General features: G+C 38.3%; 1 protein-coding gene across 2 annotated transcripts in view; it reads left to right on the top strand.

The window, feature by feature from the left end:
- Positions 1-27,459, top strand: part of RAB38 (RAB38, member RAS oncogene family) — an 88,827-nt gene that overhangs the window by 37,200 nt on the left and 24,168 nt on the right. For both annotated transcript variants that reach the window (XM_063671310.1, XM_054439084.2), the window contains one exon: positions 14,997-15,277. In XM_063671310.1, the coding sequence (XP_063527380.1) occupies positions 14,997-15,277 (281 nt within the window). The remainder of the gene's footprint in view (positions 1-14,996; positions 15,278-27,459) is intronic.

The following is a 27,459-nucleotide window of genomic DNA, read 5'->3' as shown; positions in this document are numbered from 1 at the left end:
GTCTCTAGTTTAAAAATTAAAGCTAAGAATAGCTGTAGTGCTTGTTGGTATCAGAATACAAAGATTTATATGGTGGTAGAAGGATCTGTATGCATGTATTGTGTGGTGTGTGTGTCTTAAAAAAAAAATTACACTTGACTAGAGGCTACAGCACAAGTTCTCAAACTTTCTCAGTTCACCACATCCAAATCCTTAGTGTTTTGGATTTTTTCACTGTGCCTCTAGGCCAAAAGCAGTACCTAACAATCCTGTTCATTAAATAGCACCAAACAACTTAATAAGTGTTATGTTCTAACAACTTAATAGCCATAAGAAAAAAAAAGAGAGCATATAAATTAAAAGAAAATTATTTTTGTTTCATTGTTAATCACTACAGTTTACTACAGGCATGTGTATGGCTTTGGCCATGAAACACCCTCTCAAACCTTTGAGCCAGAGTGGATGCCACTACCATACCACCGTCATTTCCTGTTTCACATTGATTTTCACATGATTTTTGCTTTTCATCACAGAAACTTCCAAACTCCAGTTTCAAACAGATATAATGACATCAAAAGGAATATAGTGTTAACACTGTGAACTACCTCAAGCTAGTAGTTCCTGGGGTGTCTAATGGATCTTGAGTACTACCGTATTTGCCTTGAAAATTTAAAATATCCTGTTTCACCCATGTGAGTTCACCATGGCACCCCCCAGAGCACCTTGGCATCTATTTTGGGAGTTATAACTCTAGAGGAATCTGGAAATTCCTTAAGAGTGAAACCTTTAGAGTCCAGGATCTCTTGGGGGTTATTTATAAAATTTTATTTAATGGCTGCTGACTGGTATTGTCTCAAATGCCAAATAATTCAAAAATAGGTTTTTTATGTAATACATTTGAGCTTACAGTTCAGAGGTATTTTAGGTTGTTTATTTAATTATAAACATGAGATGCTGGTACTTCTGTCTTGATTCACTCCAACCTCTCATCCATGACTTGGTTTCCTTCCTTCCCCCCCTTTATCCACTGTTGCACCTTACATTGCTAGATGATCTTTTATCTCCATCCACATGAGTTATTTGCTTAAGCTGGTAGCATTGGGCTCCAGTCTAAAATTATTCTGACAAAAAATCTGTTGGGCTACTGTATTAGTACTCATTTTCACATACACACATATATATCACATGCACTGCCTTAAATTTAAATATACATTCAGAATTTAATGAGAATACTTTCGAAAATGTATTTCAAAAGTAGATCACTGTAATCCATCCACCTTTTGTTCTATAAGGTAATTATGAACAACAATAAAGCCAATATTTACCTTTTATGCCATTTTATTCTCTTGTTCACTTTAGCTTACTTAATTCAATGTACTTCATCTAGCTTTATCTTCTTGTTGAATAGAGACAAAATTTGCCTGTAAGAGATGATAACTAACAGTAGGGTAAAATGAGAGCCATTGTTTATGGGGGAACTAAGGAAATTGCCAAAAGAGTTTGGGTGGTTCTGAATTGTGAACAGATATTTTTCAGATGGGATCTTAAAAATGGCAAGTTCAGTAGGCATAAAAGTAAATGAGTTAGATCAAAGATCTTCTTTTATTCAGCCTACACCTTTTCCTGCTGGAGTTCCCTCTTGCAAATAAGAAATAAGTATTAATTGTTATTTCATTATGCAAAGAGTACTTGTATTACTAGTTCCATTCTATTCTGGAAGTGCATTGTGAGCATAAACTAACAGCCTCTCAGGATACCTGTGTTATGAAGACACTGAGTATAGTAATTGAGTAATTCTACACTGGACTCAAGGAATCAACAGTGTAATTGTGGACACAGGCTGCACAGGTTTGTAGCACATAAAAAGCAGTACAAGGTAGGGCCTGATCAAATGGTTGAGTGAGTGATCCAGTTAGTCAGTGCTGTGGGAATATGGAAGAGCGAAGAGATGAGTGTGAGCCCAGGCAGTCATAAAAGTCTCCAAGAAGGTGGAGCTTGGGTACAACCTTAAAGAATGGGTAGAATCTGGTTAGGTGAAGGATGAGGGAGAGGGCACCTTTCAGTGGGAGTGGATTTGCCATGGTATGGGAGTAAGTGGAAGCAAGAAGCAGAACTTAGTAGAGCCTAGCAAGGCATAGGTTGAGACAAAACCTTGACTTCATTCTGAAAATTAGCCTTTAACTTGTAGATCTAAGTGTGCAACCTCAAAAATCCCACAGGAGGTCAGAGGGTGGAATGGAATCATCATGAAGGCAAGGATTTTTTTCTAGTTATTAGAACAAAACTAGTAACCAGCTGTATGTTCTAGTTATATGTTCCTAGTTATAGTTCTGGAAAATTATAGGGATTAAATTTTTTTGTTAAATGAATGAATGAGATTAGACGAGATGAAATTAGACAATCTTAACTAAAGTGATTTCAGTGGGAGTGGAAAGAAAGTGATGAATGCAACAGACCAGACATGACAGAAAACTCTTAAATACCTAATAAGCCTGCAAGTATCCATGGGGAGAGGAGTAAGGAATTAAGAATTATTCCTTCACTCAACATGGAGACCATATTGAATGCTTACTATATAGAGTGCAGTGCTTGTCACAGGGGCTGCAGAAATTTGGTTCTGGCTATAGGATAACTTGTTATTTTGTAGGGTAAGATTGTACCAGGTAAGTTCTAGGATATACACCTAGGTGACTTGGAAAAATGGTGATTAATTTATATGTTTCTGTCATTGGTTTGATGGGACAAAGTCATGAAAACAGATGAAAGAGTTTCTGAACCACCACCAGACTGTCAGATAGGCTTTTATTAAAAACTGGAAATAACCACCATCACTAGGATGTCAGCCTGACTCTGATTTCAGTATGTGGGTTTCCGCTGAGCTTTCAAAACCAGCATAAGCCATTATGATGTCAGTGTCCTTTTGACCATTGCAGCAATTATAGTTTGATTTTTTTCTTCTAGATTATTGTGCAAGGTCCGTATTTACTGTTGATTATATATTTACTTTATGTTTTCCACACTGTTACTCCCTAGAAATATAGAGAACATCTTGGTGTCACTCTTAGGTCTACTGATTGTTCTATGACCTCAACACATGTATCATTTGGATAGAGTAAATTGATTCCAAGGTAGTATTTCTTAAGGAAATGAGAATGATTATGAAAGCATAATAATCCAGGCTGAAACTTGTTACAACAGATATGCACAATAATGTTAATTTTCTCCTTCAATAACCATCTATTGATTATTTACTGGAAGTTGGATTTGAGTATAGAGTAAGTTCATCAGTATGCAGCACTAATTCACAAATACACGATAAGGCATTTTAGAGGAAGAAGGAGCCTTAATTTGAATTTATTTCCACCATAAAATCTTGAGCTCTTATTGTATCCTAAAGGTGGAGAAATAAGCCTCGGGTTTTGCAATATTGAAACATGGTCAGTCTGCTCTCCAGGATTTTCAGTGCCATGGTTAGAGATCCAAGCATGAATGCACAGCATAATAAGTGTCAGTGGTGTAGAATTTTTAAAATTCTGTGGGTTCATAAAGAAGAGATTCAGTGATTCCAGCTGTCAGGACAGGGAAGTATGCACAAATGTGGTGAAATTTAAGGGCACGTTTGAAGGATGCATAGGATTTTATTGAACAGAGTGGGAGCAGAGATGAGGAGGGAATTCAGGCTTTGGGCACAAAGATGTAAAAAGGAAAGAGAATCTGGAAAGTAAATTAGGATGCATTTTAAAAAGAACAAGTAGTCCAAGGGACTTGGCCATGGAGCACTTTGAAGGAAGTGACAAGAGTTTGAAAAAGTGGTCAGAACCAAAAATGTACTACATTACATGACACATCAATGAAGGTGCATTTTTCTTGGGCATATAAGAGTCACTGAATAGCTAAAACAGCAGAGAGTAATGGTAAGATTTACCTTTTGATAGTGGATTCTAATGGAGATAGAGGTTTTCTTTTCTTTTTTCTAAACTTTTATTATAGATTCAGGGAGATACATAAGCAGGTTTATGACATAGATGTAGGTATATTCCATGATGTTGAGCTTTGGGGTACAAATGATCCCCTTACTCGGGGAGTGAGCATAGTACCCAATAGTTTTTCAACCTTTGCCCCTTCTTCTCTTCTCACTCTAGTAGTGCCTGGTTTCTGTTGTCATTATCTTCATGTCCATGATTACCTGATGTATAGCTCCCACTTATAAGTGAGGACATGCAGTATTTAGTTTTCTGTTCCTGCATTAATTCACTTAGGGTAATGGCCTCCAGCTACATCTATGTTGCTGCAAAGGATATGATTTTATTCTCTTTTTTTGGCTGCATAATATTCCATGATGAATAGGTACCACGTTGTCTTTAACAAGTCCACCATTGATGGGCACCTAGGTTGATTCCATGTCTTTGCTATTGTCAGTAGTACTGCAATGAACATGTGAGTGCACATGTTTTTGGTAGAATGATTTGCTTTCTTCTGGATATATACAAAAGAATGGGATTGCTGGATTGACTAGTAAGTAGTTCTAAGTTCTTTGAGAAATCTCCAAACTGCTTTCCATGATGGCTGAACTGATTTTCATTCCCACTAAAATGGTATATGCATTCCATTTTCTCTGCAGCCTTGCCAATATTTGTTGTTTTTTGACTTTTTAGTAAATGGTAAATCATTCTGACTGGTGTGAGATGGTATCTAATAGTAGTTTTGATTTGCATTTCTCTGGTGTTTAGTGATATGGGATATTTTTTCACGTTTATTGGCTGCTCATATATCTTCTTTTGAGAACTGTCTGTTCATGTTTTTGCCCATTTTTTTAGTGGGGTTGTTTTCTGCTTGTTCAGTTATTTAAATTCCTTATATAGTCTGAATAGTAGACATTTGTTGGATGTGTATTTGGTGAATATTTTCTCCCATTCTGTAGATTGTCTGTTTACTCTGTTGATAGTTCTTTTGCTGTGCAGAAGCTTTCTAGTTTAATTGGTTCCACTTGTCAATTTTTGTTTTTGTTGCAATTGCTTTTGAGGAATTAGTCATAAATTATTTCCCAAGTCTGATGTCCAGAATGGCGTTTCCTAGGTTTTCTTCTAGGTTTCTTCTAGCTTCAGATCCTACATTTAAATCTTCATTCTATCTTGAATTAATGTTTCTATATGGTGAAAGGTAGGAATCTAGTATCATTCTTCTGCATATGGCTAGGCAGCTATCCTAGCACCACTTATTGAATAGGGTGTCCTTTCCCTACTGTTCAGTTTTGTCATCTTTGTTAAAGATGAGATGGCTGTACTTGTGAAGCTTTATTTCTGGTTTCTCTATTCCGTTTCATTGGTCTATGGGTCTGTTTTTGTAATATTACCATGCTGTTTTGGTTACCTTATAGTTTGAAGTTGAGTAATGTGATGCCTTTGGTTTTGTTCTTTTTGCTTAGTATTACTTTGGCTATTGGTCTTTTTTTTTATTCCATAAGAATTTTAGGATAGTTTTTTCTAGTTCTGTGAAAAATGATGTTGGTAGATTGATAGGAATGGCATTGGATGTGTAGATTTTTGGGGGGCAGTGTGGCCATTTTAACAATATTGACTCTTCCAACCTATGAGCTTGGAATGTTTTTTTCTTTGTTTATATCATCTATGATTGTTCTTAGTAGTGTTTCATAGTTCTCCTTGTAGAGATCTTTTACCTTCTTCCTTGGTTAGATGTATTCCTAGGTATTTTATTTTATTTTAATTAATTAATTAATTAATTAATTTTGCTGCTATTGTAAATGGGATTATGTTCTTGATTTGGCTCTTAGCTTGAACATTATTGGTGGATAGAAATGCTATTGATTTTTATACATTGATTTTTGCATCCCAAAATTTTACTGAAGTCATTTATCAGTTCCAGAAGCCTGAAATTTTACTGAAGTCATTTATAGTTCTTGGAGTCATTAGGGCTTTCTATGTATAGAATCATATTGGCCATAAAGAGAGATAGTTTGACTTTTTGTTTTCTTATTTGGATTTTTTTATTTCTTTCTCTTGCCTGATTGCTCTGGCTAGCACTTCCAGTATTATGTTGAATAGGCACAATGAGAATGGGCGTCCTTGTCTTGTTCCAGTTCTCAAGGAGATTGCTTCTACTTTTTGCCTCTTCAGTATCATGTTGACTGTGGGTTTGTCATCGATCACTCTTATTATGTTGAGGCATGTTCCTTTGATACCTATTTGCTTGAGGGTTTTTATTATGGAGGGATGCTGGATTTTATCAAAAGCTTTTTCTGAGTCTATTGAGGTGATCATATGGTTTTTGTTTTTAATTCTGTCTATGTAGTAAATCACATTTATTGATTTATATATGTTGAACCAACCTTGCATCCTTGCACTATTTGATCATAGTGAATTAACTTTTTCATGTGCTGTTGGATTTGGTTTGCCAGTGTTTTGTTGAGGAATTTTGTGTCTATGTTTATCAGGGATATTGGCCTGTAGTTTTCTTTTTTCATTGTGTCTGTCAGATTTTGGTATCAGGGTGATGCTGGCTTTCTAGAATGAGTTAGGGAGGAGACACTTCTTGATTTTTTGAAAAAGTTTTAGTAGGATTGATACCAAGTCTTTTTTGTATGTCTGGTAGAATTTGGCTCTGAATCCATCTGGCCTGCAACTTTTTGGTTGGTAGGTTTTTTATTGCTCATTCAATTTTGGAAGTCATTATTGGTCTATTCAGGGTTTTAATTCCTTCATGATTCAATCTTGGCAGATTGTGTGTTTCCAGGAATTTATTCATTTCCTCTAAATTTTCTAGTGTGTTTGCAAAGAAGTGTTAGTAACAGTCTCTGATAATCTTTTGTATTTCTATGGGATCAGTTGTAATGTCACCTTTGTCATTTCTGATTGGGCTTATTTGGATCTTCTCCCTTTTTTTCTTTGTTAATTTAGCTTGTTGTCTGTTGATCTTGTTTATTCTTTCAAAGAACCAACATTTGCTTTCATTGATATTTTGTATGTATTTTTTGAGTCTCAATTTCATTGTTCTGCTCTGATTTTAGTGTTTTTTTGTTCTGATGTTAGATTGTCAATTTAAGATCTTTCTAACTTTTTAAAATTAGCCATTTAACACCATAAGCTTTCCTGTTAACAGCATACCAGAGATTTTGGTATGCTATGTCCCTGTTTTTATTTATTTAAAAGATTTTTTAAAAATTATCCTTTATTTTAGTGTTTATCCGAAAGTCATTCAAAAGCAAGTTGTTTTCATTTCCATGTAATTGTGTGGTTTTGAGAGATTTTGGTATTGATTTCTATTTTTATTCCACTGTGGTTCAAGAGTATGATTGTATGTTTTCAATTTTTTTCAAATTGATTGAGACTTGCTTCATGTCTGGGCATGTGTTCAATCTTTCTATGTTCTGTGCAAATGAGAAGAATGTTTATTCTGTGGTTGGTGGGTAGAATATTCCGTAGATGTCTGTTAGGTCCAATCAGTAAATGTCAAATTCAAGTTCAGAATTTCTTTGTTAGTTTTCTGCCTTGATCATTTGTCTGATACTGACAGTGGGATATTGAAGTCCCCCACTATAATTGTGTGGTTGTCTCTGTCTTTTCAGAGGTCTAGAAGTACTTGTTTTATGAATCTGACTACTCCAATGTTGTGTGCATAATATATTTAGGACAGTTAAGTCTTATTGTCGAATTGAGCCCTTTATTATTATGTAATGGCCTTTTTGGTCCTATTTGACTGTTGCCAGTTTAAAGTGTGATTTATCTGACATAGGAATGACAACCTGGGCTCTTTTTTGTTTTCTGTTTGTGTGCTGGATCTTTCTCTAATCCTTTACTTTTAGCCTGTGGGTGTCATTACATGTGAGATGGATCTCTTGAAGATAGCATATGGATGGGTTTTGTTTTTTGTTTCCAACTTGCCATTCTGTGCCTTTTAAGTGGGGAGCTTAGGCCATTTACATTCAAGGTTAATATTTACGTGTGAGGTTTTGATCTTATCACGAAGTTATTAGCTGGTTTGCTTTGAAATATAAGTTTCTATTGTGTGGTTGCTTTATAGGGCCTGTGGGCTCCGTACTGAAGTGTATTTTTGTGGTAGCCAGTATAGTTTTTTCATTGCTATATTTAGAACTCCCATAAAGATTTCTTATAAGGCTTGTCTAGTGATAACAGATTCCCTTAGGACTTACTTGTTTTGAAAGATTTTAAAAATCTCCTTCACTTACGAACTTAGTTTGGTGGGAAATGAATTTTTTTTTTTCTCGAGACAAAGTCTTGCTCTGTCGCCCAGGCTGGAGTGCAGTGGCACAATCTTGGCTCACTGTAACCTCCACCTCCCAGGTTCAAGTGTTTCTCCTGCCTCAGCCTCCCAAGTAGCTGGGACTGCAGGTGTGTGTCACCACACTCAGCTAATTTTTGTATTTTTATTAGAGATGGGATTTCATTATTTTGGCCAGGCTAGTCTCGAACTCCTGACCTCATGATCCGCCTGCCTCAGCCTCCCAAAGTGCTGGGGTTGCAGGCATGAGCCACTGCGCCCAGCTGGGATATGCCATTCTTGATTGGAATTTCTTTTCTTTAAGAATGCTGAAAATAGGCCCCCAGTCTCTTCTGGCTTGTAAAGTTTCTGCTGAGATGTCCACTGTTAGCCAAATGGGGTTTCCTTTTTATGCAATTTGGACATTTTTCTTTAGCTGCCTTTAAGATTTTTTTCTTTAGCATTGATCTTGGACAACGTGGTGACTATATGCCTTAGTGATGTTCATTTTGTATAGTATCTGGCAGGTGTTTTCTGGATTTTTTTGTATCTAAATGTCTACCTCTCTAGCAAGGTTAGGGAAATTTTCTTGAATTATCCCCCCAAATATGTATTCCAAGTTTTTAAATTTTTCTTCTCTCTCAGGAATGCCAAAAATTTGTAGGTTTGATCTTTTTACATAATCCCACATTTCTCAAAGTCTTTCTTCATTTAAAAAATATTCTCTTTTTTTATGTATGTCTGACTGGGTTAGTTCACAAGACCAGTTCTCAAGCTCTGAAATGGTTTCTTCTGCTTGGTTCAGTCTGTTGATAAAGCTTTCAATTGTATTTTGAAGTTCTTTAAGTGAGTTGTCCAATTCTAGAAGCTGTGATTTATTACTTTTTAAAATTTATCTCCTCCTTCATTTTCTGGACTGCTTTAGACGTTTCTTTTCAATCTTGTATTGGATCTCATTGAGCTTCCTTGCAATCCATGATTTGAATTCTTTATCTGTCACTTCTGAGTCTCTATTTTCATTAGGGACCTTTGCTGGAAAGCTAGTGCAATCATTTGATGGTGTCACTGCATTCATATTTTTCATAGTATCAGGATTTTTGTGCTTGTTCCTTTCCATTTGGAAATTTTGGCACTTCTAATTTTTGTAATTATTTTCATGTTTGTAGGATTTTTTTTTTCTTTATTTCCCTATTATACTATTGCTATTTTTTTCTTTCTTTTTTCCTTTTCCTTTCCCCCACTCCATAGGGTCTTTTGGTTTTGCTTTTGTAGCCTTATGTACTTATTTCTGCAGGTTTTTTATTGGGCTGTGCAGTTTGACCTATAAGTCAGTAGACAGTGCTTATGCATGATAGCAGGCTATGGCCAATGTGGCTAGGTATGTACTTGATCCTTGTTTACTGGCGGAAGCTCTCTGTTGCCTCAGGCAATGGGCTGATTCTTGGAATGCACAGTGGTCTGAGCTCCCTGCTCAGCCAAGGGGATTGGGGGCCACAATGGGTGGGGCCAGACCAGGTAGGTTCATCTACAGGTCCCCTAATGGCAGGTGCAAGCAACTGTGCTGAGGGAGAATCTGGGGGGCAGCCACCAAGTGTCCAGTTGTGTACCTCGGCATCAAGCTGGGAAATCTCCTCCGCCCCAGCTGCATGGGAAGAGTAGCAGCCTATAAACCCCTAATCCAAGAGAGTAAGTGCTTCAGATGCCTAGAGAGTTGCCTGGATGTAGAGCAGAGAGGCTATCCTTGCACCGCAATCTCTTCACAGGAGGGGTGGGATGGCTCAGGCTGCCAATTCAGGTGAGCTGGTGCTTCTAATGGCTGGAGATTTGCCTGGTCATGGAGCAGAGTGCCTTTTTGCGTCATGGTTTATGTTCAGGACAGGTGTGGTGGCTCAGGCTGCTGAGCCAGATGAGCAGGTGCTTTGAATGCCCAGAGATCTGCCCTGGTGTGAAACAGAGTTAGCTTCCCAGCACCAGGCTAACTGCACAGGATGAGTGGTGCAGGTCAGACTACTGCTCCAGGTGAACAGGTCGTCTGAATGCCTGGATATCTGCCTAGCCATGGAGTGGAGAGGGACTTGCTGTACCACGATCTATGTCTGTCATGGGTGGGGCAGCTCAGGCTGCTGGTGCAGGCAAGTGGGTGCTCCAAATGCCTGGATTTCTGCCTGGGAGTAGAGCAGAGAGGGCCCTACTACACCACAATCTCAGGGGAGCAGGCTAGACACCTGCAGATTGGTTCCAGATTGCCAAGCTGGCCCTAGATACAAGTATTACTGCCCAGTAGAAACTGCAGCTTTATCAGCTCTCCTCCTGTTCCAAGGCTGTGACAGAGGAGAACACAATTCTAGCACCTACTACTGAGGGGCTTTCCACAGTTCTGGCTGTGGAGGCTCCTACGCAGCTCTAGAGTGAGTGCTCTGGTCTCTGGCTAGAGATTAAAATGAATGGTTGCCTTTCTATGCACTTGGATTAAAAATGGCAACCTGATCTTGGTCCTGGGTCTGGGAAAATGTCTGCAGCTGTTCCTCATGTCTTTCCCTCACAATGTCTCCAAGAAACTCCACAAGTTAGCTCTAGGGCTTGGGAGAAACAAAGTGCTTTCCCTTGGCATGCTTTGCTGGGATCCCCAAAGGAAAGGCAAGTCACAGAGGGAGGCTTTCTGCCTCTCTCACGTACCTGAGCTTCTCTCACTTTTATTAGCTGAATGCCATCAAAGGGGCTGTTTGCCCATGTTCCCCTCCCTGGGATTTGGGGTGTCCTTCAATTTGGGTTGTCCTGGTGGATTCCCATTTTCCTTCTTGATATAAAGCCCACACAGTTGGTCTTTATGCACTATCTTGCTATTTCCATGTGGCTGAGGCATGCTAAAAGGCTCTAATCTACTGTCTTGGGGGAAAAAAAGAAATAGCAGTTTTAAGACTAGGTCATACACTAACATCACTTAGAGATGGCTTAAAAATACAAATTCCTGATCTCTGCACAAAAACAACACAATAATGAATCTCTGAGAAGTGCAACCCAACTAGGGATGGGTATTTCTTAGGTGCCAGAGGTGATTTCTTATGCTGCCAGAATGGCAACTGCCTGAAGACTTGTGCTTACATTTATGTTTATATTTGGGGAGAGAGACATTGATGAGAGCCTAGATACTGAGGTCCCCATTTAGGGAGCTGCCAGGGATCCAGGTGAGGAGCAACGAGGGGCTGAGGTAGAGCAGGAGCGGTGCTGGGGGAGAGGAGGGGTAGAGACAAGGGCTACCTCTGAAGTAGAAGTGTTAGTTGGATACTGGAGCCTCTTTGGTTGAAGGAGTGAGGAGGGAGTTAGAAGATGACTTGAAGTAAAAATACTGCTAGATATACATTTTAGCTGTGATGCTTGTGTGTATTTTTAGCTGAGTCTATGACACCAAGTGGACCATTTCAGGCTGTTGGAACAGAGGGCCAAAGTTTAATCTAATAAGGCAAGAGGAAGGGGCCTTTGAGATCAGCCACACCAAGTTCATTTTATAGATAAGAAAACTGAGTCTCAGGGAGAGAAATACATGTTTCTGAGCCTGTTCTGGTAACCAGTAAGTAAAATTAAGACCATGTCTTCTGACTTTTCAAGTTGGTGTCTTCTGCTGTAAGATTATCTAAATAGTTCCTGCAGCCATTATATTAACTTTTGTGATTTGGTTGATTGCTTCCCCATTTAACACCCTTCGTAGCTGAAAGCTGAATCATGAGCCACATCTACACTGCTATGAAGTGTGTGTTTAAGAGCATTGGGGACCTATGTGGAAGTGGATTATTTTCAGTGCAGTAATCCAGTGTGACAAAACTTAGTTTAGAAATTCCTCCTGGGCAAAAACTGTATTTCCAGCACAAACTATAGAGCTTTAGCCACATTAGCTATTCCATAAGTGTGTGTTGAATAAGCAATCTAAAACCAAGGAAAGTTTTTGAATTATAGTCATTTTTAAAAAAGTAAATTTAACTATGATGAATTCATCAGGTCTCTACTTTGCCCAAAAGTCGGCACTCACTCTGAGTCACATGGTTCTCATTCTTTGAATAAGAAAGAGCAAAGAGGACTGTCAGGTGACAAAGGAAGGAAAAAATGTGAGTGCTAGAAATGCTCTGATCTAAGTGTGACCTCTTGCTGGAATGCCAAAAATATAAACTTTCCAAGTGGCCTGGCTCAGTGACCTGAACATATAAACATCTTTTCTTTCTAGAAACAAGCTGTCTTCTTCTTATTTCTGATCTGACACACATACATTCACAAACTCAAACACACACATATACACACACACACACACACACACACACACACACATATATTTTCCTTTTTGATTCTCTATGAAGGTATAGCCTATGTATTGCTTTTTGTATGGTCTTAAAATAACTCTTTATCATATATTTAAAGTGCAAAATCTTTATTCTTCAGGACCGCCTTATTCTACTATGAAAACCTCTGGACAAGCAGATTATTGAATAACCCATGACTTTGCTCTTCATCTGATTATATCCTTGAAAGAGATCATAAGACATCCTTTAAAAGCCTAAAGGCCTTGGAAGTTCTGAATAATCACAGAAGGCTTTTTTCCCGTTTTTCTGAAATGTCATGGCCACCCTGGGCAGTATCAAAGGAGATCACTGTTTGCACCAGGAATTTAAAAAGAAAAAAAGAAATTTAAAACTTATTTGGGAAAACTAAAAGTTCATCTGTGGCTTATGTGTCATGTGGATAGTATTTTGCCCCTTTCCTTCATTGACTAGACAACTGTGGGATAAAAAAATTCATCTCTGGTATAACCCAAGTAAGAAATACTGTAAGATTGTCATGTGCTGGCTGTGACAAAATACTCTTTTTTTCCAGTGATACTTGCTTGTGCACACAGGCTCACACACTGGGACCAGAGCCCTCGACCTTCGTTCATTTTCACTAAGTGTTTAGGGAGCCTTCTCTTACAATTTCAATGCTACTACCAATGTAAATATAACCATCTACAAAACAGCTTGCTAACTTGAATCAAAACTTACCATTATAAAGTTTTTAGCTCAAAATTAAGGGTAAAGTGTTCTTCTTAGAGATATGTTAACCTATATTTTCCTAGATACATCCCAGTTTTAGCATTTTACCCTTTCCAAGAAAAGTCGACTTGTTAAATACACACTTTGTTTTAATTTATATAACTTTATAAGACTCTTAACATAAATAAATTCCCAAATCAGAATAAAAAGGCTTTGTCTGGTCACATAATTCTGGGGTTTTGACTTCAGAAAATACAAGTCTTCATTAGCTCCTGTCTTCAGCAACCATTAATAGACAGAATTAGAAGTAGTAGGATTTTGTTCATTTTTGTTATTCAGCTGAAATACTTGTAATTTTTTTGTCACAAACTCTGATCTGAAACTCTGATTTCAGAACTTGTGCCATATTGTCTTTCATGTTACTTAACATGCTGCCAAAAGAGAAGGAAAACTCAAGTATAAGGTACTATACTGGGTGCTTTGCATATATTAATTCACTTCATCCACATGGCAACACTCTGCAGTACGTATTATTATTACCAATTTGCAGATAAGGAAGAATAAACTTAGAGTGCTTAAGAAACTTGACAATATTCAATCAGAACATTAAGCATCAGAGCAAAATTGATTCTAGCTGATTCTAATTCTAAAACCAATCCTTATCCTAAAAAACAACAACAACAACAACAACAAAACTTATTTAGTGTTTTGCTGTAGGAGAGCTTTTCTTATTCAATAGGTTGTAGAGTATTTAAGGGTAGAGACTATCTAGTTTACTGTTACATCCTGAGCAAGAGTCCAGAAACTGGCATCAATATAATAGATGTCCAATAAATATCTGTTCAGTCAAATTCAATGGGATGATCCTCTGGTCCTGGTATCTAAGCCTGCAGAAGAGAGAGTACAAGCCTATAATTTAGTAGTTGAGAGTATTTAATGTTGGTAAAAGACTGTGAGCTCTAGATTCAAACAGCTCAGGTTTGAATTATGATTTCTTAAGCTTACTATCTGTATGATTTGAGAATGTTACTTAGACTAAGTCTCAATTTTCTCACTTTAAAATGGGGGTAATAATTGCACCTTAATGATCACTTATGTAAATCACATTTCTCATGGTTAGTAAACATGAATGAATGATAGCTAGTATTATAACCTTTAATTGGACTAGATGGTGGATCACTTTTAAACAAACTCCATAATTTTGTTATTTATTATGTTTATTGTTTAGAATCTTTCTTCCCATTAAAATGTAATCTCCATGGTGGCAGGGATTGTTATGTTTTAATCAGAGTATCCCAAATATTTAGAACGGTGTTGCCCAATCGAATGTTCTATACTGATGGAAATGTTTCATTACTGGCATAGTCTAATACAGTAGGCACTAGCGACATGCAGTTACTGAACACTTGAAATGTAGCTAGCTAGGGTGACAGAATACTTGAATTAAAAATTTTGTTTAGTTTTTGTTCATTTAATTTAATTAGCCATATGTGGCTACTGGAATACTATATTTGCATAGGTCTAGAATATTACATGGTACACAGAAATTGCTCAGTACATATTTGTTAAATGAATGAATTCCCTTCTGAACTCAAAAATCAAGAACAAAGCTGCATGATTGCATATTTAGTTCATTCTTTAAAGATTATCAATAAAGATGAAGCACTTTACTGATTGACTTTCTCATCTTGGAGGCTTCATGAAGTTCTAATATGATTCAGTTTGCAATTTTAATACATTTTTATTTTTATTTCTTTTTGGTGTCAGGCCAAGAAAGATTTGGAAACATGACGAGGGTCTATTACCGAGAAGCTATGGGTGCATTTATTGTCTTCGATGTCACCAGGCCAGCCACATTTGAAGCAGTAGCAAAGTGGAAAAATGATTTGGACTCCAAGTTAAGTCTCCCTAATGGCAAACCGGTTTCAGTGGTTTTGTTGGCCAACAAATGTGACCAGGGGAAGGATGTGCTCATGAACAATGGCCTCAAGATGGACCAGTTCTGCAAGGAGCACGGTTTCGTAGGATGGTTTGAAACATCAGCAAAGGTAATGTGACTTTAAATAATAAGCTTAATATAAGCAAGGTTCACAAAGAAAATGGCACATAATCATCACCATCGTCATAATGATAATAATATGTTTGTTTAGTGATTTATGGTTTTCAAATTGCTCTAAGCTCTTTCTCATCTCAGTGCAATGAGTAGGTAAGGCAGGAATTATTATCTACAATTTAAGATCATTGTGGCAAGAGGAGCAAAGCAACTTGTACAAGGTTACAATAGTAATAGATGATAACTGTTTGCTTTTTGAGGTCTTACTATGAGCCAGGCATATTTTGCATGCATTTTCCTATTTAGTCCTCACCGCGACTTTATTAGGTGAGTATGGTTTTGTAGTAAAGGCCTTATTCATGTGTTAGTTAATTTACACAATCAATATTTAATATGTTCACCTGTACATCAGGAACTGTGCTTGCTCCTAGGAAAGAAAAGATGGCAAACACTACATTGGGCATACCGGAATAGTGGGGTAACACAGAATAGACAGCAAGCACAAATGTGAAGAACACAGCATAGCTTGGCCATGCTGTTTCCCCTGGATGGCAGAAAAGTGGCAGGAGGTGGAGCTGAGGCAGGGCTGGAAGATGAAGGACCCTGTATGGTGTGATGAGGATAATATACTTCTCATTGTTCCCTCATGTTGCCATCTGATATGTCAGGTGCCTGGCTTTTGTTCTACTCTCTTTTTGTTTTTGCCCGTATTTTAAAAATCTCAGTATCACAGGAGAAAAAAAAAAACTTTCATGGCAAAATTTGAAAATCCATAAAAAACCGTAACTAAAATTTTAAAAGAATAACCATTTTTGCTGTATTTTCTGATTTTTGTGTGTGTGCATATAATTACATTATTAGGATTGCATTTTACATGGTTTTATATCATGATTTTTCCACTTTTATTCAAATATTAAATGTTTGTAGAGCACAGGTACTGCGCTAGTTTTTGGGATTCAGCTGTGAATAAGATAGCCATGGGCTCCGTACTTATGGAGTTCACACTTTGGCCTTATAGTGAACATTTGTGCACCTCATTAGCAAATGGTTTGAAAATATTGCTGGAATGGTCATCATTCCAATAGGCTGAGGAGGAACCTCTAATAGGTTTTCTGCTGGAAAGTAGAATGGTCCAGTTTGCCTTGGAGAAACTATAGGAAGACGGATTGGAGGGCGGTGGACCAGGAGACACAGTGGCATGGTAGTTACCATGTTCTATGGGAACATAATGAGACCTTAAACTGGAGTAGTGGCTATAGATAGGAAAGAAAACCTGGATTTGAGAATACCACCAAATTACAAAGACCAGCACAATTAAGCAAGCACTTGGATTGGAGACGATGGAGAGGAAGAAAAGGGCAGTGGTGCCACTTTTTCTGTCACAGTGGGATGTTCTTTTGTTTGAACCATTCCTGGAGAGCCTTGATGCCTGTCTCCTTGCTCTTCTGTCACTAGCTTTTATGTTTGGAAAGTTGTTATTGCTCAGTTGCCAGAGTTCTTGTCTTCCTTGTGAGGCCCGAGTGTGCCAGTGTGCTTTTCCCTTTCATTCTATTTAAAATTTTGATTTCCCCTGTTTCTTGGGATTCTTCCTTTGGTTCAGGATACATTCCCCATCATTTTATATTTCTTGACTCTCATTGAACCTCTTTAGTTTATGTGGTTGAAGGATTTCTTGCTGTGAGGGGAGACAGCACAACTGAAAGGTACCATTAAGTTACAGAAATTTAACAAGCATGGTATCTTTTTGTAGTCTATTTTCTTTTTCTTTTTTTTTTTTTTGAGACAGAGTCTTGCTCTGTTGCCCAGGCTGGAGTGCAATGGCGCGGTCTCAGCTCACTGCAAGCTCCTCCCCCCAGATTCAAGTGATTCTCCTGCCTCAGCCTCCTGAGTAGCTGGGACTACAGGCACCCGCCACCACACCCAGCTATTTTTTTTGTATTTTTAGTAGAGACGGGGTTTCACTGTGTTAGCCAGGATGGTCTCGATCTCCTGACCTCGTGATCCACCCGCCTCAGCCTCCCAAAGTGCTGGGATTACAGGCGTGAGCCACTGCACCTAGCCGTCTATTTTCTTTTTTGAATGTTAGCTGTTTTTTTTTTTTTTTAAATTCCAAAATGTGGGTAAATTCACTTATTTTCATTTCCTTTTAGCGTCACACTCAATTTCACTGCAAAGTTCCTGAGTATTCCTTCAAATTGCTTTCTTTCAAAAAATGTCACTCTCAGCTCAGAAGCCTCCAGGCACAAGGGAGAAAGAGTAGGACTTTGAGAACTCCTTTTCTCTGTTGATTACATTACAGTGTAAGTGCAAACTAGGCTGAATGACCCGTATTTACATGGGGAGAGGAGTCTTCTGTTATTCATTCATTCATTCAATCAATAAATATTATCAAATACCTATTACATGCCAGACAAATGTTCTGGGCACTGAGAATGTAGAAACTTATGAAGCAGATAAAACCTTGCCTTCATGGATAAAAACAACAATAAAACATAAATAAAATATACAGTGTGTGATAGTTATTAAGTGCTAATAAGAAGAAAGGGAAAAAAGAAAGGAAGAGGCCTGTGAATCTATAGGGAAGCTTGAAATTACCTGTGAGTCAAAAGACCTTCTGAAGACATTTTTCACCTCACTCTGACATTCCTTGCTCAACCACTATAGTGTTAAACTGCCTGATTAAGGATACAATGTTTAGTACCTTTAGGACTGGCTGACCCACCTTACTTAGGTACTGGATTTCTAATCCTCCAAATCCCTCTAAGTGTGAACTTTGAAGAGAAGCTTTGTACGGTGTTGGGGAGGGGGGGGACATGAGATTTCACAAGCTAATATAATCAAGAGAGTACAAGGCCTTACTGTAAAATATAGAAGGCACGTTCAACATCTCTTTTCCTTCTATACATAATGCTATTGAGGTTGTCCTTCTGAATGTCTTAACGAAAACGGCTTGCCTGTGCCAGGTTAGTATTCAAAGTCAACACTTAGAAGCTCAGAAACAATCCTGCAGCATTGACAAACTGGAATGTCAAACTTTTTAAAAATTCTTTTAAAAGATCTCTGATAAAGTTCTGCTAACTTTCTGACTATAGTATTACAACATTTACAAAACTGATGCCTAGATTAAACTGTCTGCCTGAAGCAGAGATGGTAAATTTTGGGGATAGCTATGAATTCCTTCCTTCATTTTGAGATCAGAGAACATTTCCCACAGGTACCCTTCTTTTAGACAGTCAGTCTTCTAAAAATTAGAGTCCCTTTGAGTGACGACATAATGTCTGGTGATAAATACCTGATTTCCTTTCTTCACATTGCTGAAACTTCTGAGTCAAACTTCTGGCTTTGTCCCCATGGGCACATCCAGCAGAAATCCTTCAGGTATCATCATCAGCTTTGACATCTCTGCAGTTGAAACTTGCAGGATTTTAGATGAGTTAGTCATTGAAACCAGCCTCCATCTTACCACTGACCCCACTGCTGAGGGAAATTTACCCTCTTGCTCTTCAGTCCTATGGAGTAACTTTCCATGAGAGTTTTCATGACTAATGCTGTTGCTGGAGCAATCATGGTAGCCCCTGCTGGCAAGTGAATTAAGAGAGAAAAAATAAAAATTAAATACATGTTGGTGTCTCTGGTTTTTCATATTATCTCTTCCAATATTAAAACCAAAGGAAAGAAAATAGTCTTTTCTGAGTCATATTCTTTGGGTTTTAACCTTTGCATTCTTTTGCTTTCTTGGCTGTATTTCCTTGAATTCTCTCTGTGGATTCTCTAGGTGATGTATAATTGGGGTAATCATGTGTCCCATTTTGCCCCCCAAATTCCTGGTTTATACCTGCTGTTCCAGCATAATTATTAATAATACCTTCATTTTTAATTTGTAATTTAAATTTACATGGTCACCCTGTAGATCATGAGCTCAACTTATTTTACTCTCTACATCATACTTTAGCTCTAATAATGGATATTTTAGTATTCCTGTGCCCATATCCCATTTTTATAATCTGCTTTGGCAGATCTGTTTCTTTAGGGTAAAGACCCTGCCCTTCTCTTGTTAGTATATCTTCAGGGCCCATTTCAGAGGCTGACTGGGTTCTGCTACCTGCTGAACAAATTACCTGATACATTCTTGGTGCCCATTGCTTGAATCTCCATCAGTTGCTGTTTTTGAATTCACTCTCTAATCACACCCACTCACCTTCTAGAGCTACTGTGAACATTAAGAGATAATGTGGCTGGGTGCGGTGGCTCACGCCTGTAATCCCAGCACTTTGGGAGGCCGAGGCAAGCAGATCATGAAGTCAGGAGTTCGAGACCAGCCTGGCCAACATGGTGAAACCCTGTCTCTACTAAAAATACAAAAATTAGCCGGGCTGGCAGCGGGCACCTGTTAATCCCAGCTACTCAGGAGGCTGAGGCAGGAGAATCACTTGAACCTGGCAGGCGGAGGTTGCAGTGACCCGAGATCACGCCATTGCTCACCAGCCTGGGCGACAAGAACAAAACTCCATCCCCTGTGACAAAAAAAATAAAAAAAAAGAGATAAATAATGTATGTGGGGCCCAGATGCATAATATCTGTTCCCACCACACGTAGACACACACTTTGCACACCCTACACCATTCCTACTGTCTCTACCCACAGCCCATACACCGATCTAGCTGTGATGCACACAACAGCCATACTCTGCTGAAGAGGTCTGTTTTTGTGTCTTAGCCCTTTCCAGCCTGCTCCATTCTGCTCACTTAATGGAGTGGATCAGGTGTGGCTATGCTCAGAAATACACCACCACAAACACTAGTGTAGGTGGGAAAGAATGGAGCAAGTTGTACCTATGCAATAGTGGGGACAAAAGTCAAACTCACAGAAAGAACCTCCAGTGCCTCCAGCTCTTGCTCCCCTACCCCAGTCCTACTCCTGACAGATATCCTTGTTTCTTTCTATGCTATTTGTAGTGACTTTTTGGACCCACCCTCTCTCCCAGAATGTTCTAAGAGCAACAGGTGCCCTGGGAAGAAGCTTTCTTATGTTAAATTATACTCAATTTTTGCCTCTTCTTTGAAGCTAAAAATAAAAATGTTAATGTGTATCCTTCTGCTGAGAAAAGGCATATATCTAATACTGTTCTCTATAAGATGGTATTAGTTTCTTTTAGGGAGAGGAATGGATGTTTCACAGTGTAGTGGATATTTCTCGTGTTGTTTGGCTTTCTAACAACTGTTAAATACATTTGCTATCTTTGGGGAATTTCTAGGCGTAGGAAGCTCACCTCTCCAGGAAGAACTCATGGAACTTTCTTTTTTTGCTTCCTTTGCAGCTAGGCACAGGCAGATGACCTAGATTCCACCAATTGTAGGTTGTAGGCATCCATCTCCAAATAATTTAGATGAAGTTATAAGATATACCTCCACTGACTTAATTTGTCACAGCACATTTAACCCTGTATTTTTAGCTGATCTGATTTGAGCTCGTTATACTTAGGGACATAAAGGAAGGGCCCGATTTGAAATCTAAAACCAGAGCAAACTTAGAATCATAATATACAGGAAATGATGCCTGTGTTTAATAGTGATTTCACATAATGTCCACCAGTCTGTAGTACAACTATTTGAATCATCACTTCTGACAGATTATTGATGCCCTACATGAAGAATGAAAATTGTTTTCTGAAGTTGGGAATAGGTGAAGTGTAGGAGTCTCAAATTCAAGCTAGTTATCTATTTAAGGATCAATATAAATTAATAACAATATTTTATCTTCAGCTAATCAATTCTCTAGAGGTTCCCTACATCAATGCTTATAATTTACTAGACAATCTGAGATCCAACCGTGACTAAGATACTGTATAATAGAATAGAAATGAACGATCAGAGGCTATAACCATAGTTTAGTTTGTAGAAGGCAGGGTGTTGTATATGTCATTCTATTCTGCATGGTTCATATTTTCACTACTTAGAGTTCAGATCTTTCCTGTTTCATGTTTGGACAATCATAATAACCTGACTCCAGACTTTGCTCAAAGTAGTGTTTTGCATGCTGTTAAAAACTTAACCTGCTCAAGGGATGACTTTGATTTTGTCATTGCCTAGTTCAAGAATCTTCTGTAGGTTCTACTTCTTAATGATTTAAATTTAGACACCTTAGAACATGCATTAGCAAACTATGATCGGTGGGCCAAATATGGCCTGCCCTGTATCGTAAATAAAGTTTTGTTGGAACTCAGCTGTGCTTATTGGTTTACATGTTATCAATGGCTGCTTTTATATTACAACTACAAAGTTAAACAGTTGTAACAGAGACCTTATAGCCTGCAAAACTTCAATTATTTACCATCTGACCCTTTATGCTTCAAAGTTTACCACTGATGTCTCAAAATAAGAATAGCTTCTCTTTAGTGAACCACTGTTCTAGTGGCTTTACATACATTTTAGCTTATCCTTGAAATAATCTTGTACAGTAAGTACTGTTACTTTTTCTGTTCACAGATGAAGCAATTAAAGTTTAAATTAGAGAATGACTAGCTAAAGATCTCATTGTGGTATGTCAAAGAGTCAGGATTTCAAGTTAGATGTGCTGACAGAACAGCTTAGCCACCCAGCCACCACATTGCACTACCGTATAACCTTTTCTAGTCTGACCTTATATAATAACTATTTATTGAGCAATTGATACATGGTAGACCAGGGACTGTGATAGATAAATGAGTAAAATGTGATCCTGATCTCTAGGAGTTTAAAGTCTAATGACAGATATACAGATGTGTAAATACGTCTTCCAAGAAATGTGACAAAATGAAGCAATTCACATGGAATTGTTGGGTGAGTTGGATAAGGGAAAGGCCTTTTCTCACATGTACTTTTCGTCTAGCCATTGTAAGAACTACCTATCTTTTTCTCATTTTTCTGCTTTTGTCCATGATGGTCACGCTGTATGGGATTTATAATGCAGTGGACATTCTTTGTCTGTATTTCATTTTGCCCAACAAAGTCCAGCTCTGGATGTGAGAGAAGAAACATAGAAAAATATCCTGGCTTTAGTAGTAAGGAGTCTTTAGAACTCAAATTAGAATCCCTGATTCTGATACTCTGCCCCCAACAAATAATTCTTGCTCTGGCTAAGTATTAACTCTTTCTTCAGGAATTGCCTGACTCCAACACATTTTTCTACAGATACCTATGGATAGGGACTTAAGCAATTCGTGACACCATGGGCTGGCTGTAAAAGAGGATCCATGCTTCAGTGCACAGGATGCTCCAAGAATCTCTTGAAATTATGTGTGCAACTTTAATTATTTGTAGAGAGGGCGATCATTTATTGCATACTAACAACCTTCCAGGCATTTCACAGCTATTATCACTAATTTCTACAATAATGAAGCATTATCCCCATTTTCCATGTAGAAGAGTCGTGGTATGATTAAGGGACTTGCTCAAAGCCATGCAGCCTTGTGTCATGATTCTGACCCCTAGCTGTCTGGTCAAAGCCCACATTTTCCATGATCTGCGAAAGTGCTTCCATGCTTCTCAGCAGTCTTTCTCAGATTCAGAATTCCTTGTGATCCTAGAGCTGAGTCTAGTTGAGGAAAGTCCTGTTTTTCTGAGGTCAGAAGGATGCAGTCACTCAGAGAGCTATCTACACCGTGGCCTCATCTCTCTAGGCAAGGACCATCCATCAGAAGAGAGGGCTGAACTGTACTATATGAGCTGGCCTGGCATATATCTATCTCCTAGGTAGTACCAGGCATGTCGGTTGGACAGAGGACACCTCTTGAGGAAACCTGTAGAGGCCATATGATTTATGAGGGTAGGAAGGTAGGAGAGGAACACAGACTTGTAAAATCTGTAGAATTTCCAAAGGCAGAGAAGGAAGGAGAAAGGTATTCTAGGCAGAGGAAACAGCATGTGAAAGGCACGGAGTTGAGAAATAACAGAAAATGCTGACAATGCTGAGGTTCAATGACGCTGAAGTATAAGGTGGAGGGGAAACAGAGAGCAAAGTTTTGCAGTGTGTCAAACCATGTCCATTAGCATAAACCCTTCCAGCTGAGAATCCTAATGGACTGTAGAAGTCTGAACTCAAAGATTCAACAGTTTCTTAGTAATGTCCAAAAATCAAAGGATGACCATATTTGATTTTTATTAAAAGACAAATGCCAACTAAATAACAACTCTTACGAAATTCGTGCCTTTTCCTTAGAAAATTTGGCAAATCCTAATATAAGGCGTAGGGTTTTTCAACCTCAGCACTATTGCATTTGGGGCCAAATAATTCTTAGCTGGGATTGGGAGGGAAGAGTGTGTGTACTGTGCAAGGTAGGATATTTAGAATCATCCCTTGTTTCTACCCACTTAAGATCAGTAGCACCTAACACCCCAATCAGTTGTGATACTCAAACATATCTCCAGACATTGCCAAATGTCCTCTGGTTGGAGGGGCAAAATCACTCCCCACTGAGACCACAATTAAACCGTCATCAAAAAATTTGTCTTGTGCCCAGTTGGTTCTGCTGTTTTCTAGGGGGTGGGGACAGAGTCAAGTCTGCCTTGATTCTATCTGAGAAAAAAGAATCCTTGTAGGCCTGTTTCCATGAGTCTGTGGGAGGAAGAAAACATCTAGAAAGTAAGGCGTGTTATCTTTGAGCCTGGATCTTTCCTCCTGGATCTCTATCTCTAGCCATGGACTTGTTTCTAAAACTTCAGACTTCCATATTCTTCTGAATCTCTACTTGGCTATCATTCAGAGAACTCCTCAAACCCAACATATCTGAAACGGAATTCATCAGCTTTTCTGGAAATATAATTGTCCAATTTGGAGACCCTACATCCACACAGACACTCAAGCTGGACACCATATAACCAGGTCACACATTCTTTAGAAACCCCTCATTCTTGAGCACAGAAGACCCCAATAGTGAGATTTTTTTTCTGCTTCTCCAAGCCTATCTCTACTCCTTCCATTTATTCTATGGTTGTGTTAAACTGTATCAAGTCCCCCATCACACCTTGGTATTTCCCCTGCCTGGAACATGCTTCCTAGCTTTATGCACCTGTCTCTCACTCTTCCTTCAGGACTTGGCTCTAGCATTACCTGTTACAGTCTCTCCTATACCTTACCATGCTATGTTAAGATGATTTCCTTATGGGGCTGGCCCCTGCACTGCATTGTGAATCCTCCTGGTCATTACCCAGCACAATGGCTTGTGTGCAGAGAGTAATCACTTGGTCAGTGTTTATTGGATGGAAAAGAATATTTTGATGCACTGTCTTTTAAGGAATCTTTCAAAAGATTATTTTATTCTATTATTCTTGGCCCTGCCCGTGCGGGGTATTTATGTCCTTAGATAACTGTGTAGAAGCAGAAAAATTAATTTACTGCTGTAGTTCCCAGGAGGACTCCACATTATGTAACTCTTTTCATCCAGAAAGCTCTTTAGAAACTGCACAGGAGGGAGATTGTAGTGCCCTGCAGTGTGGATGGAGAAGTAAAGAAGAAAAATGAAGGTGAGGGAAGCTGCACCCCCTACCTTAATGCCTTGCCTTGGGCCCTTGACTGAGATTTGCAAATTCTTTGCTTGGCAGTGCCACATAACATTCCATAAGAATCTAACATTAGCTTGTGCACTGAATTATGCAAGTCATTCCTCCTTCACACTCCAGGACCAGAATATAGCAATTTTCTTCACTGAAATTCTTATAATCCTGTTTTACATGTATCTCTCATTTGAGTTTTAGCTACTGTCATTTGAGCCACCTGCAATGGCTGTCAAATTTGTCTTTTTTACTAAGAAAGAAACAGAATTCTGGAGAGGATTTTCGATTATTTTCATTGGTGAGACCAGGCCTAGACTTCAGATCCAGTCTAGCACTCTATCTATTCCATGACAGTGATTCTTGTAAAAGTTGTGCATCAGGGACATGTAAGGAGCTTGGTAAGATTGCAGGTGCCTTGGCCCTATTCTCAGAGAAGTCTAGAGGGGCTTAGAATATATGTTTTTGGAAAACACTCGTTTGGTGATTTTGACTTGCACCCTGGTTAAGATGCATTGTGTTGTAATTTGTTAACTCATTTATTCGTTCATTTATTCATTCTCCAAGTATTCTTTGAATACCTACTACATACTCTAGTAGGCAGTTTGCTAAACATTGGGGCACTGATAATACAGGACACAGTTTCTTACTAGGTTTAACTCCTGGAAGACACCCAAATAAACAAATATTTACAATACAGTATGAAGTTTCAGATAATTTGATGGCTTTTACAAGAGCAGTGAGAGCAGCTGAAGAAAAAGCTGTTACCTTCACCTGTGAGTGATGCAGCTTCTTTGGTGTTTAATCTGGGTTGCCAAGAGTAAGAGAGGCCTCAAAGGAAGACTGAAGGGAAGCACTGAGAACTCCTTTTTAATGGATATTGTGCAGCGTGGCATTACGAACCCACCTTTAGGAATTCCTGGGTATTTCATTTTTAGAAAGCAAAAACAAGCTTCTCATCATTTTTCTAAGATATCTAATCAAGAACGTGTTGTTACTGCCGAGTTACATGTCATTATCAGTCATCATAAAATTGTCAAAACAAGACCACAAGAATCTTAATATTAAGAATAATAGGCCGGGAGCAGTGGCTCACGCCTGTAATCCCAGCACTTTGGGAGGCTGAGGTGGGCGGATCATGAGGTCAGGCGATCAAGACCATCCTGGCTAACATGGTGAAACCCCGTCTCTACTAAAAATACAAAAAAAATTAGCCGGGCACGGTGGCGGGCGCCTGTAGTCCCAGCTGCTCGGGAGGCTGAGGAAGGAGAATGGCGTGAACCTGGGAGGTGGAGCTTGCAGTGAGCCGAAATCGCGCCATTGCACTCCAGCCTGGGCCAACAGAGTGAGACTCTGCCTCAAAAAAATAAATAAATAAATAAATAAAAATAATAATAATAATAATTGTATGTAGAAAATGCATGTTTAACAGGTCTTGTGATAAGTGCTTTATTTATTTCATTTACTTCTCACAATCTCTTATGAAATAGGTGCTATTACTATGCCCATATTGTATTTTAAGGAGCTGAGACTTAAAGAAGTTGAACAATTTACCGAATATCCTATGGTTAGCAGGTGACAGAGTCAAAATTAGAACCCAACTATCTCTATTCAAATCTCTTCTTCCCTATTTTTTTTTTTTTACTTCTCTGTGTCTAAATGATAGTCTTATATTGCTATTTCTTGATTTATTAGATTTCTACATACTCATGAATAATTTGCTTTTCTAGATGAGAATTTAATTTTCTTACCTACTTCCCCGACTTCCCCATCTTTTCAGTAAAATTCTATCACTACTTTTGATTGAATCATGACAAAAATAGTGGTTTATATCATTAGATATGAAAATATTATTCACTCACATAATTTGCTGTCTGTGCTTATTTTCAATGAATATTCCTTAATGTTTTAAAAATTTTCCATTATATTGTTTATTCTGTTGAGACTGGTTTTGTCTTGGAGATATACATCCCAGAATCCTCTACTTTCCTTATGCAATTTTTTTTTGAATGCTCTGTAGAGCCAGCACACGGCTGTAATCCTGGGACTTCGCTTTGACATTCTTGTGTGTGGGATTGCCTGCTCCCTGGATTCCAATTATTTGTCCTGTTTTGTTGGAACATAGCCTCCTGCTACTGCTTAGGAAAAGCTGAATGACATTTCTGGGTATTTGATATCTCCAGATATGTATTTTCTAACCCTCACACAATTTTAACTCTCTAGATGGGTATAGATTCCTCAGTTTAAAATAATTTCCCCTTATAACTTGAAGGCATTGCTTCAGTGTAACATAGCATTTAGCATTACTCTTCAGAAGTCTCATACCATTCTCATTCTTAAAGCTTTGTGCATAAGCTGTTTTCTTTTGTCTGGTAGTTTTTAGAATCATCTCTTTACCCCTGGTAATCCTAAAGTCCACAATCCTGTGCTCTATATAAACCTTTGTTCATTTATTGTTCTGGGCCCTTTGTAAGCTCTTTCAACTTACAAACTCATGTTCTGAAAAATGTTATTTCTTTGATAATTTTCTTCCCATTGTTTTCTGTGTTCTTTCTTTATGAAACTAGTTTGGTGTAACCTGAGCTAAGTCTATGAGCTTATGATTTTTTCAGCACTTTAGCAATTTTTGTTTTATTCTGTTTACTAGTTT

Source organism: Pongo pygmaeus, chromosome 9, assembly GCF_028885625.2.
Source record: "Pongo pygmaeus isolate AG05252 chromosome 9, NHGRI_mPonPyg2-v2.0_pri, whole genome shotgun sequence".
Classification (NCBI taxonomy): domain Eukaryota; kingdom Metazoa; phylum Chordata; class Mammalia; order Primates; family Hominidae; genus Pongo; species Pongo pygmaeus.
This window is presented reverse-complemented; position numbering and strand designations above follow the sequence as displayed.